A 16,846-nucleotide genomic window follows, 5' to 3' on the forward strand; every position below is an offset into this window, starting at 1 on the left:
TAAAAGTAGGTGTGTAGTCCCCTGAAACTTTAATAAGCCGATACTGAGACTCTTTTATTCTCTGCTCATAAATGCATATTATCACCTTCTGTCAGCCAGCTGAATGCTTTCAGTGTCCGAGGAGAAATAATATCTCTACAGTGAAGCCTGAGGGAGGAGAATAATAATCTTTATATTTGGTGGGTTTGGGCTTTAACCTCTTTTAACTATGAGATTTCATAAACCAAAATAACATGAATACATTAAGAAAGCTGACATTAAGATTGATGAAGGAATTCTCTTACAGGCTTTTCCATGGAACAAATCTGAAGCGTGTCCTATAATTTTAAATTGCAATAGTTATTAATGAAATTATCACAGAAAACGGCACATTGGTATATTTGAAATGAAATGAATATCCATAAATTGTTAATCCACTCCTCAGATCTTAAGGACATACGGTCATGATATTATTTAAAGTATGAATGAACTAGATCTTGGAATGGAGAAACAAGTATGTATAGGCTTAAGTTAATAATTGGTTGCATAATAAGTCTTATTAGAGCCTGGATATTTAGTAGATTAGCACACAGGTCAATCTATTCTGCTTCTAACATTACTCTGTGGCTGTTATGTCCTTTTTCTTTCACCTCAGGCAGTTGTAGGTCCCCCTTGAAAATGAGATGATAGATCCTTGGAGTTATACTTTATAAATCACTGGTGCTTTCGTGACACTTCCCTTTTTCGTGCAGTGATATCATAGCCCTACAAACGTGCTAAAAGTAGTTTTAAAATGAGATATCTTTGCACTGTTGTTCAGAGGAAGTGCAACCAAAGGCCGAGACCTCTTGATGTTGGTCACTATGCACTGGCTGTATTAATCCATTTAGCCAAAAAGAACATATGGCATATTAAATGAGGCCTGACAGGCTGAGTTAATGCTTTATATAACACAGGCACTCAGAGAGCGCTACTCCTTTGCTCGGAGCGTTGCTCTTAGGCATCGGCTGCAAGAGACAAACAGAAAGAGAGCAGCATCTCACAGGTTCAGCATCCGTTGTGTAACACAGTGAGCTGCACACTTGGTATGGTTTTATGTATTTAAACATTGATTTTTAACATGTGTAAATGTAAAATGTAATGTAAAGTGAGCTTCTAGGTGTATTATAACACACTGAGTGTCATATTCGCAGGAAGTGCAAGATGCTAGGGGTGCTGGAACAACCCCCCCCACACTTCCACACGTACACAACTGTGTATATACTGTATAATGCTAAACTGCCATATTTTTCTCCAGTGTTACATCCCTTTTCCCATTCCCTGTCACAAACAGGAAGGAAGGGTTGGACAGCCTCTCCAGCATGAAAGAGCTTTCAAATGCAGAATAAAACATACAGCAGCACAATGTGTTGCTTTGTCTTGAATGACAAGTCTGCTTCACTCGGCCTTATGACCCCTTAGGAAACCATTTTGCATATACGCATGTCATTTGTATGTAGAAACATTCTGTTCGGGAGTTATCTGCAATGTACTGTAAAGATACATTTGAATTGTGTAGCAGATAATCAATAGAGAGTGTTATGTGTTGGTGTGCATGTTAATAAGCTTCCATCAATGCATTCCAACACTTTTTAACATCGAAACTTTTCCCTTATTGGTTGGCTTTTAATGTGAAAATCCACAGGAAGGGTTGCATTTAAAAAAAGTAGAACAACTGGATAAATTGGTAAATTAATCTGGTCATCGGTAGCCTACTATTTGCTGACTTTAAAAAATGTCTTCCATACCCTTTTGAGAATGATGATCCCCTCTTGGTTGTGTTCATTCGTGGTGATGTCGAACATGGCCCCTCCGTCACCTGGCACGATGGTGTACTCTACTTCGGCATTTTTCCCGATGTCCAAGTCATGGGCCTTGATTCTTCCGACAGCAGAGCCCACTGCGGAAGACTCAGGAACCCGGAGATGAAAGAAACCTGTCAAACAAACAAAGATCAGACCGGATTCATTTATTATCATCACTTGACATCGGATGGAAAACGCAGAGCTCTTCACATCCTCCGTCCTTTATGTGTCTTATCCGCCCACAGGCAGGCTGCTGATATGCTCTGTCTGAAGTCCGCCCTGTAGCTATGAGCATGACATTATTCCATTTGGACGTACTTGGACATCAAGGCAACACAGCTCGTTGTAATTGGCGGGCTCAACCCTGTATGATCCACAAACACAAGAGCCAGGGGCTGTGATACTCCCAACAGGAGAGAAATTACTGCTGAGGGCTTGGAAATAAATATACAAGCAAACAAACTGCGGATTGATTGATTATCACTTACAACTCACAATATGTGGAAATAAATCTGTTTCTCTTTTTCCCTTTTACTTTTTGAGATAGCTAGTATCTGCAACAACATAATCTGCTGATGAAGAGAAATATAATATTTACTGCTGCATTAGAAATCTGTTGCGAACACCTGGCGGCATCATAGAGGTGCCATGGGCAATTCAGTGGCACTAAAAGAGTGTCCAGATTAATTTGAATGTTTTCAGGGCTTCCATTCCATACTCAGAATCGTGTCAGGTCACGAAATGTCAAGTAGGCAATGTGCCATTATTTCTAACACTGTGTTATGTCAGAGGTTACACGACAACTATTTTAGACTAAGTCCTTTTCTGACGCCACGGCTGGCTTCACTGTTTTGTTGACACTAATTTAACAAATTCCTCAATTTGATTAAACATATTCCGGACACATTTTACTGCTGCAACAAATAATTAGCCAAGATTGGTTTTCAAAAAAAACATTATTCGCTTCATGGAATGTCATTTATTTGGCCTTTTAAATTAGAAATGTGTTGTGCAAGAGAGAAGGATGTTTGAATCTCTTAAAACTTTCTGAGGATGGTGCTATTTGACAAATAAATCCATCAACCTTGACCTTGAAAATTACAATGTACAATGATCCAACGTCTTAGTTAAAAGGCATGCACAGGGTGAAAACAGAAGGTGGTTGGCATACAGGATATTCATTTTGTGGGTGATTTAACTAATCTACTGAAACAAACACCAGTCTTTCTCAGATCTCACTCAACTGCTGAAAGGGAAAGGGAAGTTTGATCCAGCTATTTAAACCCAGTTCCATTTTGAGGACTTGTTCTGGTCAACCAGGCTGTATTTTAAATGTCACTGAACCCAGGAGCTGGTGGGATGTAACAATTCACCTTCAACATCGTCTGTTAACCTGCATTCTGATCTGTGACCTTCGCTGGCCTGCTTTTCCTCTACCTCTCCTCTCTACAAGATCCTCATCCCTAATACATTGACATTTTGTTGTTTGAACTGACAAATTTGGTTTTTACATCTTTTGATGTTAAGTTTTTGGGTAATGGGTCTTGATGTGATCTTTTGCTTTCAGATGTATTAATTATGATTTTGGACAAATGCTGACATTATTTGTACATCCTGTAAAGGCCACCGGGCTATCCCTCCATCTGTTTCAATAAATTAACCTTTTTATTCTTGACAGATAAATATTTTAAATATTCTTCTGTCTGGTGCACAAATGTAATGTTATACTTTTGCGATAAAACCTACGCTACATGGTGTTGCTATCTACCATTTCCTTCACTCTTGATCCTCGGATTTTGAGAGGGAATCTGAGGCATATGTGTGAATTCAGATGGTCGAATTTCAATACATAATCAAGTACTTTCAAGGACATTTACAGTATTTAAAAGTGGATGTCATTTGAAGGGCAGGACAGCTCCAGTGCCAAAAAGGGTGAGTTGCAGGTTAGGAGAAGTTAGGAAACAGCTGTTATATCCCACTGCATATCATTTAACAAAGCCACATGCAGTTAATACACCCCTATTAATAATGACCATTTCAGTTACAACCACATCTGGTATCATTACAAAAAGAGATCATTCAGGGGATTTACAAATGTTTAATCTGTAATAACTAAAGGACAGATGTTGCAAGGATGCTGGAATATTATCAGAATCCTTTGATGAGGTTCCCCAATATGGCCGCAAGACTTTTTTTTTAACCTGTAAGCCTATAAATATGGAAGAGAGAAGACAACAAAGAGGATTTGGGACAGGGCAGAGGGCCCCCCCACCTCTGTGCTGTGACAGCATTATGGAAATATCATCTTTTCCCCGCTGCCAGGGTAGCTTGACCGTCTGACGGCATGTATTTACATTCAGGGGAGACCACTCGCTGTAACTTCGCAATACCTGAAGAGACTGCATCAATACACAACAGTATTTATTTTTCCTTTTCTGTCATATACTAGCTGATATTTAAAATGAAATAAACTCAATTTAATATGTGTGCTTAGTATAAGTAGGAAAGCGTTCACAGATCAACATGTTTACAGTAATGCATTTTTTTTTTCCAGCTTGGCTTTTTACATGACCTGGTGAACGGCACAATCAAATTAATCTGGTTTAGCAGCTTATTCAAAATATCGGATGGAGAACATGGAGTGTTTAAACTCTGAATCCCCGATGCAGCAGAAACCTGCTCTAAATATAGAAGGATGCCCTGTGAGCACATTTACAGCAATACTACAGTACAGTCGTTCGTTCAGGAGTATTACATGTAGATGCAATCAAGCTAAATAAACAGGCCTTTGCTTACGACGGAGCATAATGACAAATAATGAAACCTAATTACAAAGATGATACATGATGAATACCCCCCGCCCTGTTGTAATTGCAGAGTGTTTATTTTGTTATCATACAATGTTTGAACCTGCTAAATGTGAGTCAGCTTTGAAAGTAGGTGTTGGCATGCTGCAATTATTTTTTAAATATTTACTCACTTTTAGAGAACCTGGGTGGATTATCGTTGACGTCGCTGAGGGTGATGTTGATAGTGGTGGTCCCGGCCAGCCCCCCCAGCTGGCCCCCCATGTCCTTGGCCTGGATCAACACCTGGTACTGTTCCTTCACCTCTCTGTCCATATTGGGCAAGGCTGTCTTTATAACACCTGGCAAGATACATAGGTTATAGAGTGGTTAGACAATCTAATATATTCCCCCTTAAGGAGCTGACTGCCCAGGAAGACACTGCTCTAACCACGGCTGAAATAGAGGTCATTCCACAAACTGGAGACACTTGACATTCAATAGGGAGCTCTGGTGAAGCCATATAATGATTCACTTCAGGATCACAGACCCTGAGATCAGAGAGCGTTTGTACTGCAGATTAATAGCGAGGTCCACTGGAGGTTGGCAGGGTAAAAGGCAGCGGGCAGCATACTCTAGGTGGGTCTGCACTTTTTCCCTCCTCTTATTTAACTTGAGGAGGATGTAGCACTTGATCCACACACATGTCTGAATGCAAAACCACACACTGTGTGCATTCAACATGTCTGTCACCATCTTTTGGAGAAGGGGTATGTCTATCTCTAAAATCGATAATTCTGCGACAGACATGGAGAATTACGTGTCTCCCACCCTTCCATTGCTCACCTTTTTCTCTCCCAGCAGTTGTTCCCGTTGCCGATGTGCGTTTGGAGATAGAAGCAGGCCCAGCAGTGCAAACATTTACTTTAACAGTTTGATTTTTTCCCAGCATCACTTTGAAATACAGTCGCAGTATGTGCTCTGTGAAGCTCTGGGATGAGCGGCATAATCAGCAAAAGATTCCCTCGTATCTGCCAGTGTGATATGTATGAACCTATTTTCGTATGCTTTGAACTGCCCCAGATGGAAAGCCATCAGCAGCCCACTGCCGGCAAACACTAGTGGTTTGAAGGTATTTCAGATTTAGAGCAGTCACTGCCACTCTGCAACCTTTTTAGCACCATTTACCTCCCATGACACCAACCGCCTACACCAGAAAACAGCAAGCATTCATAAATATTGCTTCAGTATATTGTTTTATTTGTCTTTTGCTTTCGATTTAAGCTCCCTTATATTACAGTTTGCCAGCTATACACAACCCAGAAGATTCAGTGTCCGTGAAGCATAGACTCAGACAATGGGGGATTTGAAATGCAGTTTATTTCTTGAGTTAGAGACAGTCTGTCGGTTTTCGAAGCTCAACTGACATTTTTATATGTCGCATGAAGTTAGCAGCAACCATTTCTCTATCCACTGTACTTACAAATGTTTTATCTAGCTGTCTCTGCAGTAACTCTCCTGAATGTTCATATTATTTTTGAATGTTTCTAGATAAAATTGGGTTTTCTGCAGGGTTAAAAAAAACTTGGACTTATGAGTTTTAAAGAACATGAAAATACATTTTATACCTACTTTTTTGCAGTCACTGGCAGGAGTATGAAGAAAATGTAAATGAAAATACATGTTACTTGAATTGCATGAGTGCATTGACTGTTTAAACAATAACAAATATATATATATATATATATTTTGTCTAAATCCAAATTGCCTAAATGTCAAATCTAAATCTGGTAGGGTAGCATTTTACTTTAGGACCTTTACGGCTTAATATCAATGCAGTGTCGGATGCAATTGACCCTTTACTTCATACCTTAAAAAAACAATTCAACATCTTTATTGGAGAGCATGTGTCCTTTCATGGCCTCATGATTTGTGGATTGGCCCGATGGTCAATTCTGGGATCGTTTTATTCTCATGATGTATGCTTGCACTGGTCCACACTGCAGCATATTTCACACAATGTTTGGAAGACACTCAATCATTCAAGCCTAATGGCCGAGATGACCTTATTTTACTGCGCAATTGCCTCGCAGCAATTGTCAGGTGCACATAAAACAGGTATTTATTGTTGACTTTCACATTTAAAGTGAAAATGTGAAGATGTATTTGAACTCTACACTGACTGAAAGATTTCCTCAAATAAATCAGAATGTGCTTTACCTGTTTTGGGGTCAACGGAGAAGTATGGCTGGCCATGGATGATGCTGTACACCACTCTGGCACTGTTTCCATAGGTGGGGTCGTCTGCATCTGTGGCTGTAACCTGCGTCACATATGTCCCTGGGGGAAAACAGTGGGAAGATGTATTGACTTTCACTTGATTTGTTTCTTCATCAGACCGCAATCTAAAGTCATTGAAGTCTATCAGTTTGCTGAATGATCTCACCTGACACTAAGGAGTGATGGATCACATTTGAGAGAGCAACAGGCAGCTAATATTGAACAAAGTCACATATTGATTGCAATGAGGAGGAGTGTTGAGGAGGGAAATTGGTTTGGATTTGGTCCAATGTTAGTGGTAAATGTTTTGAGAGAATCCTTTTTTAATTGTGGGAATGGTCTTTGTAATCTTAACCATATGCTTCAGACAAGCTGATGGGTAGTACAATATGGGCAGATTGGGAACCCGCCATCTTGGCAGTGAAGCATCTACCACAACCTTAATTATGCATTATTTTAAAAGGAAAAAAGGTCAAATAAATGTTAATAAAAGCTCTCTTGACTCTTAAATGTAGGTCTAATGTATCAAGCACATTGACTCCAAATCGGGCCCTGAAGAGCTGATATGCCACTTTCTGGTTCAAACTCAAATGGCCAATGACACAAAGCACCATGTTGGCATCCTTTTTTGGGAAATGTTTTGTTTTAAACTGTACACGACCCACTTTTAAATAAACTAAGTACATTTTGGCATTGGAAGTTGCTGCTTGGTTTATAATATTTGTAGCATTACTAAGTGGGCCGTATTTGAATAATTAAAGCAAGGGTACAAAAAAAGAAATCTCTTGTGTGACCATTCATAAAAAACTACTACAATTAAGTAAACAAAAGGGCCATGGCAAGAATAGTATTAGTATGGCAGTCTTCCAAACTCCTACAGTCAGAGAGACGGAATAATTACTTGTTGGAGGCTCGGCTCATCCTCCTTAACTAGCTGGCATTGCACATGGTCCTTATTTAATATTCAAATTCCATGTTGTTCAACCATTTTGGGGATAATTAAAAATGCCTTGTCAGCCTGACTAACTCTAAAAAAACAAGGCTGATGTTTCTTGAGCAGATTTTTTTGATAGACAGGTGAACATGGACAGCTCAGTGAACATATTTCCATACATCACTCAAACCTTGCTGTGTTCAAAACATGCTGTGGTAAAAGTTGTCAGCTGCAGGATTGTGGAACGTTTATATAAATAGTAGACACTGACCAAAAGGGAGGACATTTACATAGTCTAAATTCTGCTAAGCTTCCCTGTAAGAACTTGCAGTATAATAAATAGGCTTTGCAGTCTGAGCAGATGGTAACAATGGCATTAAAACATTAGGTGAGAGAGATTAGTGTCTCTATCCTTACTAACAAAGCCACACATGCCTGATTACCAGAGGTCGACTGCATAGTGTTGTAACACCAATTTACAGTGGTGAAAAATCAACAGCTATTACTCTAGGTGTGAGACGACAGCAAGCCAAATAAATGATGTTCCTGCAATTATGGAAAATAAGGATTGCAAGAAATAACTAAGTGGAAGAATTTGATCCAAAAGTTAATCAGCCGCTTTCACACAGCTTCAGTAGAAGCTGCTGGGACTCCCAGCAGAGTACTATGACACTGGAGGAGCATGCAGAGTTTTGCAAAATAAAGATCTCAGTTAAATATATTTTACATCACAATTCTAAACAAATAACTGTAATACAATACAATGCAGATTAAACAAATGAATACGGAACTATATTGAATGTCTAATTTGTACGAGAAAAAAAAGATCATTAAACTGATACAATAAATGACTTCTGTGAGTTCTATGTAATTTGTTATGTCAACTTTTTGAAATGTTTGGTTCAGGATTTGTATGACCAACAGTTCTTTGCTGCAAGTGGTCCCCTCTCTCCCCCCTCCTCTCTATATTCAGTTGTATTATCTCATCACGGCGAGACAAAAACAATCTTTTAATATAGATTTTTTTTAATATTTGGAGACAAATTCATCGAGTCTAAGACATTTGGTGGTGATTAAATGTTTTAATTTAACCCGTACATCTGTCACTTTATTAATGATTCACGGACAATTGAATTGCTTGTAAGTCGAAGGGAGTCTCTGGTTTGCCTTGAGTGATATCCTAATGTCTGGCCATTGATTGGTCTTCATTACAAAGCATTATTGCAAATTAATGTTAAGCATCTCTCTTTTACTTTTGTTTTCCACTAACATAAAAACGTCTGAAGGGAGATAAAGACAACACGAGGGATGTAACAGTTAATGAAGCCATTGATCACACATTTCTTGCTGGTATAAATATTGAGAATAACATTTAGTTGGTTTGATGATTCTTTTTTGCACTGGCGGTAAATATTTACTCAACACCAATTGTGGCGTGCTGTTTTAAACTCACAAGTGCACTTTCGGCTAAGATATTTCTGATAATGGTGTCACTCTGCATCATTTGGCAACACTCATCATTGCCACTTGTGATTTTAAGGTTTTAACAGTTATGGGAGAGGGTACACAATATTTCTGAACCCATTATCCATTAGTGTTGTTTTTTAACAGATTTTCCTGTAACACTACACAAGAGCTTTTGCATTTTAAATGATTTGATATTGTTGCCATGGCTTTCATGACATATTGTTTAATGTGTTAGTCTTTTAAATTAGTGTTTTGAAATGCCATTTGATGTCGTTGCTTTTAAACGAGTGTTTTTAAATGTCATTTCATAATATGTTTCTTAAAGGTAGGGTAGGTAAGAATGGAGAAACCAGCTCGAGTGCGCTAGAATTTGAAAGTACACAACCGAAAATAATCTGCCCCTTCCTTCAGACTTCCTTACAGAGCCCCTCCTCCAACACACACGAACGTGCACATGACCAATGAGGGCACGAGATAAATTTGTGCACGAGATGATTGGACTTGCTTTTTACAGCGCCACAGCTTCCACAGATTAAATATTTGTCTATATTTATTGTCAAAGCATTTAATTTATTCATTGCTATCGGGATGTTAAGAGCATTCCATGGAATATAACAAGTGTTTCTGAAGTGAATTACCTACCCTACCTTTAATGCTCTTAATGTCTTTCATTTTTGTAAAGCACTTATGTTGAAATGTACTATATAAATACACTTGCCTTGCCTTGCAGTGACTTTTTCATATTCGATCTTTATTGTTTATTTTTTTTAAGAACTTATAATTCATTTTTAAAATATTCTTTCTCAAAAGCTATTTGTTTCAATGTTGGTAAAATGTGCATAACAATATTAATAAGATTACCTACATGGAAGTTACTAAGCTTTTTGTCAACTATCTAATAAAGGATCTCCTTAATATATTTTGTTGATATATTTTTTTACATAATCCCTGTACTCTACAGTATGTGTTTTTGATTCGCTTGAAAGCTTCTCTGATTCTTCGGTAAATTATTTCAGAGCAGTTTATGATTTTGAGGCTTCACTGGGACCAGACTTTGTTGTTTTTCCTTCTTCCCTGTTCCCTAGAGACTGATGATTTGGGAGTTTTGAGGGATTCATTGCGATTCAGATCAAGAGGAACCATTATCCCAGCGAATTACCTTGATCTGTGTCCCAGAGGAGGGGGGATGTGTAAAGACAGAGCTGTGAAATACACTCAGGGCACACCAAGAATAACTGGTTCTCGGAAATGTCAAAATCTGAGGGGAGCCTCTTTACCCCCCTGGTTGTATCTGTGATGCTGTGGAAACGTTTGTGTTGTGGTTAAAGAGGAGAAAATAAAACGTTCAGGGCAAAGGAGTCTAAACAAGTAAGCGTCTCTATCTTTGATGAACAGAATACATATATGTGGATGGTTACTGACCTACTGGTGACATCTCAGGGACACTGGCTGTATATGGACCCTCCAGGAATTTTGGCTCATTGTCGTTGATATCTTGAACCTTAATTACAAATTCTGACTCAGGCTCGAGGGGCCTATTGGTGTCGATGTCAACAGCCTGGGCGCGTAGGGTGTAGTAAGGCTTCTCCTCCCTGTCAAGGCTCCTTAAGGCATGGATATCCCCTGTTGTTTGGTCAATTGTGAAAATAGAGCCAGCCCCGTCTCCCGAGAGAGTGTACTTCACACCACTGTCCCCACTATCGAGGTCAGTGTGCAGCTGCAAGACAAAAGAAGAATAAGACAGGTTGAGTGAAAACATTGGCACATAATGATTCATTGCAAGCACTAGGGAAGAACTGTCAAAGAACACTATTTCACAAAGTGTGTCAAGGAAACTGACTGTGCATCAAAGAGCAAATTCATGTCTTGGCAAAGAGCTGCAAAACACTAAGTATGAGAAAAATAAAATGATCGTACTTTCAGAGAGTTTCACAGATTAATGAGGCTAAATCTCTCATAAATTATGTATTCTCTCTGTGCAATTACACTGTGGTGATAACTCTTCTATCTATCCTGGACCCGTTTCTATTCATGCATGCTCTAAAATGTTGATAGATCAGACTGTAAACCTCAGGCAAATACTCCACAAGAACTATTTTTAATACTTCACCTGGCAGCGGAGGTCTGTGACCAGATGACTCTCGGGACAGTTGTAATATCAACACTCAACAGCCAAAGAACATCTTTGTTAATATAGATCCAGGACCAGCCACTCTCTGTGCTTTGTGCAAGACAAACACATTCAGGGATGGTGGCAGAAAGCCTATTGACATAGTTATGTTTACCTCCCCCGGGGAGATCAGTCGTACAACTCAAATCCTTTTAAATATTTAAGGGCTCTAATGCAATGTAATCATCACCATATATGGATATGGATTTCTGCCTTCTTATCAATAACATGGGAATTTCTGTTGAACAGGAGTCTTATTCCAGGTGACAAGAACAGATATTTAAAGCACTGTAGCAGAGGAATATAAAGTAACCATGCTAAATAGAGAACACGCGAGTGGGAGTATACATTTTAACAAAGTCACGCTTATTTGCTATCCTCGCTCCAAAATGTTGGAACCTGCTCCTTATTGAAACCAGGACAGCAAAAAATACAAACTGAAAACCTGATTCTACTCGACCTTGGCCGAATAAAATATAAAAATAAAGAAATGCCCTCTTTACCTCTTTATCACTTAGAATTAACTTATTAAAAGTGACTGTACTTGTAGGATTCTTACTTTTTGAGTTTGCATCTTCTTGCACTAAATGTAAGTTGCTTTGGATATTGGCTAAATGTATTGTGACATGCTAGCTCCAGATAACATGGTTATTTTTTGTCTTTCAGAAAAGCTTTCATATCATGCATGGAAATTCTTCTAATGTAATATTCTACACTTTATGATTGACTTTAGGGAAACTGTGTGGGTGTCAGTTTGCTGACTTAATAATAATAACAAAATTCAGAAACAATTTCTCTCCTGCAATCATATTCTAAGAAGCCTTGGTAGTACAACTATATTGGGCCACTAATGGTTCACCATTCATGTGCAATGACAATGTTCAGTTCCAACGCGGAACACTTTACGGCTTATAAAGGCAGTTTCTCTTTTTCCAGTTTACTTATCCATAAACACCATCTTTTTAGCCACCGCCTAGCACTCACTAATGGCTAAGTGAATCACTGAATTACACTATTTTTGAATAATTCAGCCTTTATTGTTGTTTTCCCCACACATAAAGATTAGTCTATCATTTTCACATGGACACATTTCCTGTGAAATTCAATGGTAATTGCAACCAGGGAGAGAATAAGGAAATTTGAGATGCTGCAAACAATTCTCCATAGGCTAGACTACAGTTAAAAAATAACCCAAGACACGCAGACACTAGCAAAAACACATTGGGAGTAATTGGTGATTCAGTTCAAATTTCCCAGTTCACACAAGCGTAGCACCGCATTATGATATTCTCACCCATGGTGCATTATTCATTGCCATTCAAATGTGCGAACATTATTGTTGGTGCATGCCCCTTGTTGGGTGACTATAGCTCCCATAACATTTTATGCAATGAGCACACAATTTGATTATGTAGGCTATTGTCCACAATAATAACCTGGCAATAATACTAAATACAAACTAAACTCTGTATTTACTCAGATAGATAGGAAAGTGGGGCAGGTAAAGCAATATTATTTTTTATTGGGGACACTTGGTGAAGATTATATTTTTACAGCAGAAAGTCAATACATATTGCCTGCCTTTCCACTTTCTTATCTCCATATAACATAACAATTCTTACAGCTACTCATAATTAACATGTCCATGCTTGTTATCCTGAATGTTATAATGTACAATTGTCCTCAGTGAATGCAACTGTTAATATGCTTGCTATTAGCAGACAAAACAAAGAAACGAGGGAACGACCATGCTAATTGGAACTGCACATTGCAGCTGTGCAATTTCCTCATTTGCAGGAAGAGTCTGCAGTTCAGCTTGATGCATTGCCCTTGTACTGTTTGAACACTGCGTTATTTTGGCTATAGCCTATCAGTATTTTGTGATTTTACAAAACGAAAGAAACGCTACAGAAATAGACGTATCCGGGTATTATGAGCTGTAAGGTTATCTACATTAGTTTAATTGACAGGAGGTAATTAAATTAAACTGCGCAGGAGCATGACAGCTAGCTAATAGCTGTGCTCACCCAACCCAGATGACAGATGTGAGTAAAAGAAGAAGTGGATGAAAGGTAATACAAGCAACCATGATAAAAGTAACTTTAACTTTATTTCTTACTTAAATTACTTAATTTAAAGCTAAGAATTAAACTTTTCAAAACAAGTTTAAAGCAACGTGAAGGGTCTCTCATCGCTTTTAGAGCAGAGCTAGCTTGAGCTGGTCACCTGGACAGGTGTAAACACATTTTGGAAACACATTTGACCTGTCATGTGCTCTGAACAAATATATTTTTTCGCCAACAGAACAAGACGGGAGAGGACCAGATTCAGAAGGTGAAATACCGTCGCAATGTCCGTGTATTCCTGGAGAAAACTGTGTTTTGGACATGGCTATCGCCTGGAGAGTTTGCGACTGCAAGGGTGGGAAATAGCTATTTTGTTTAATTCTGTGCTGTGTTGTTGAGTCTTCCTGGTGTGTGTGTGTGTGTGTGTGTGTGTGTGTGTGTGTGTGTGTGTGTGTGTGTGTGTGTGTGTGTGTGTGTGTGTGTGTGTGTGTGTGTGTGTGTGTGTGTGTGTGTGTGTGTGTGTGTGTGTGTGTGTGTGTGTGTGTGTGTGTGTGTGTGTGTGTGTGGTGTGTGTGTGTGTGTGTGTGTGTGTGTGTGTGTGTGTGAATTGATTACGATGTATTGACTGTCAGTGGAAATGTATGTTGATAATACGACCACAGCAGTATTGTATTAAAGGTCCCATCATGGAGCCAGAATTGGGTCAATATTCTAGCGAGCAAAACAAGCTACTCATGAGCGAGGTGGCATAGGGATATATATGTTTTAAATCCTCTGAAGCAGAGAGAGGAGCTGTGGACTATTGTTATTGATTAATGCATCAGTGTTTCTTAGGGTCAAAAACTATAGGTTACTTACGTAACCCCCGTTCTCAGAGTAACATGAAGTGAGATGTCTCACTATGGGATGCGCCTCATCGCGGAGCAAACAGAAGCATCAATCTCATTACGCCAATCCTGATTGGCTGGAGATCTTGACGTCAGCGTCAGGGAAATCACCCCCTATAAGTAGCTTGCGCCACGACGCATGTGCCATTCAAAATAAGCACCTCTTCTCGCTTCACCATAGCAAGGAGGGCCGTCTGGTGAGACATCTCACTTCAAGTTACTCTGAGAACTGGGGTTACGTAAGTAACCTATAGTTCTCATTCATAACACTCCGTTCGATGTCTCACTATGGGAAATTGTAGCTCCCGTATTGCCAGACGAGCTTATCTCGAAAATCACCAAACCAACCAGAACTTAACAGGTAGAGCTCTGACTCAACCAGGTGCCCAGCACTGCTTGAGTCACACTGGGAGCAGAACGTCCAGCCTGTTAGGAGGCAGACAAAAGTGAGCGGCGAGGACCAGCTCGCCGCTGCACCAATGTCTTTGATGGGAGACATCCTGGACAGAGTCCAGAATGCAGCCAGACTCTGAGTCGAAAGAGCTCGCGGACCCGAGGGTGCCTGCGAACTCTGACTCGTATGAGCCCCAAAGCAATTGCTTCCACAGACCAGTGGGAGAGCCGTTGCTTAGTAACAGGCTTGCCCTTATAAGGGTTAGCCCAGGACACAAGGGGTTGGTCATTATGACAAAGCACCCTTGATCTGTCCCTGTACGTGCGTAAAGCACGGGCTGGACACGGCAAATCCGGCCGCTGTTCCCCGGAGGAATACAGTGGCGGGGAGGATGCCTTAATGTCAAATGTGGTACCTGAACCGACCGCCTTAAGATAAAGGCAGGGTTGGGCTTCAACCACACTCTGTTTGCCCTGGGGCAAACTGAGTGCATGAAAACTGTACAGATAGTGCATGAGTGCCACTGGCTCGCTTGGCAGCTGCCAGGGTCAGCGTCATGTCACACTGTATTCAGATTGTACCACTCACGGGCCAGGCCCATAGAGCCAAGCGCTCTGGGTGTGGGTGAAAGAACGCCCCCCCCGCTTGGGACAGTATGTCCCTGCGTAGTGGGAGCTGCCATGGCGGCCTGCACAGCAGCTGATATATCTCCGCTGGCCAGTACATAGCTGGCCAGTGCAGAGCTATCAGGATAAGTGTGTGGCGTTGCTCTCTCACTCTGGCCAGAGTTGGGGGTATCAGAGCCAGGGGTGGGAACGCGTACAGAAGGCCCGGGGGCCCATTGTGCGCGAGTGCATCCACGCCTAACGGTGCATTTAGATCGCGCATCGAAAAGAACAGCTGACACTGAGCGTTGTCTTTCGATGCGAACAGATCCACCGCGGCTCTGCCGTAACGCACCCACAGCTGGCTCACAATCCTTGGATGTAGAGTCCAGTCTGCATAAAGTGGTATACCTCTGGACAGTAGATCTGCCCCGAGGTTCCTCACTCCCGGTACGTGCGTCGCTCTCAGAGAGAGGAGACGCCTACCGCTCCAGAGGATAAGTTTGCGCGCCAGTGTGTGTAACTGGAGAGAACGCAAACCCCCTTGGCGGTTAATATACGATATTGTGGTCGTATTGTCTGTCCTCACGAGGACGTGATGTCCCCTGAGGAAAGGCAGAAAGCATTTTAGGGTGAGAAACACCACTAAAAGCTCCAGGTAATTTATGTGTGCCCGCTGGAGGTCTCTGCTCCAGAGACCCCTCACCGGGCGACCTTCATAAATACCTCCCCAACCTGTCAGACATGCGTCCGTGGTGACCACTTTCTGTGAAAGGACAGCACCCATAGGCACACCTCGTACTAGAAAAGTCGGGTGCAGCCAGTGGCGCAGTGCCATTACGCATTTCACAGTAACCATAACTCTCCGCGCGCCATGTTTAGTTTTAGGGCGGCCACCCAGCGCTGAAACTCCCTCATGTGTAAGCGTCCCAGTCGTACGCCCAGGATGGCTGACGCAATGAGCCCCAGCAATCGCAGGCATGATCTGAAGAGAACATGTTTGCGCAGCTGGAAGAGAGCGAGACAAGCTCTGAAAGCTTTCACTCTATCCGCTGACAAGCGAGCTGAAAAGGGCACCGAGTTCAGGTGTAAACCCAGGAAGAGTATAGTCTGCGCGGGGCACAACATGCTCTTCTCTGTGTTTATTATGAAACCCAGGTTGAGCAGGTGCTTTACGAGGACATTTGTCTGCGTAACAGCCTCCTGCTCCGACTGTGCGAGAATCAGCCAGTCGTCCAGGTAGGTCGCCAGGCGAATACCCTGTTGTCTTAACGGGGCTATCGCGGCTTCCGTACATCGTACAAACACCCTTGGACTGAGAGACAGACCGAAGGGGAGTACTCTGTATTCATAACAGATCCCCTGAAATGCCAATCTCAGATATTTCCTGTGTGGGGTAATATACTGGGATGTGAAAATACGCATCTTTCAGGT

At 41.0% G+C, this 16,846-nt stretch overlaps 1 protein-coding gene across 1 annotated transcript in view; it reads right to left on the minus strand.

The window, feature by feature from the left end:
• LOC117537649 (cadherin-12-like) overlaps positions 1-16,846 on the minus strand; it is a 102,397-nt gene that overhangs the window by 30,795 nt on the left and 54,756 nt on the right. The window contains exons 3-6 of the mRNA XM_034202937.1: positions 10,713-11,007; positions 6,830-6,949; positions 4,804-4,971; positions 1,767-1,954 (exon numbers count right to left, since the gene is read on the minus strand). Of these exons, the coding sequence (XP_034058828.1) occupies positions 1,767-1,954; positions 4,804-4,971; positions 6,830-6,949; positions 10,713-11,007 (771 nt within the window). The remainder of the gene's footprint in view (positions 1-1,766; positions 1,955-4,803; positions 4,972-6,829; positions 6,950-10,712; positions 11,008-16,846) is intronic.

The sequence above is a fragment of the Gymnodraco acuticeps genome, unplaced genomic scaffold (assembly GCF_902827175.1).
Source record: "Gymnodraco acuticeps unplaced genomic scaffold, fGymAcu1.1, whole genome shotgun sequence".
NCBI classification, from domain to species: domain Eukaryota; kingdom Metazoa; phylum Chordata; class Actinopteri; order Perciformes; family Bathydraconidae; genus Gymnodraco; species Gymnodraco acuticeps.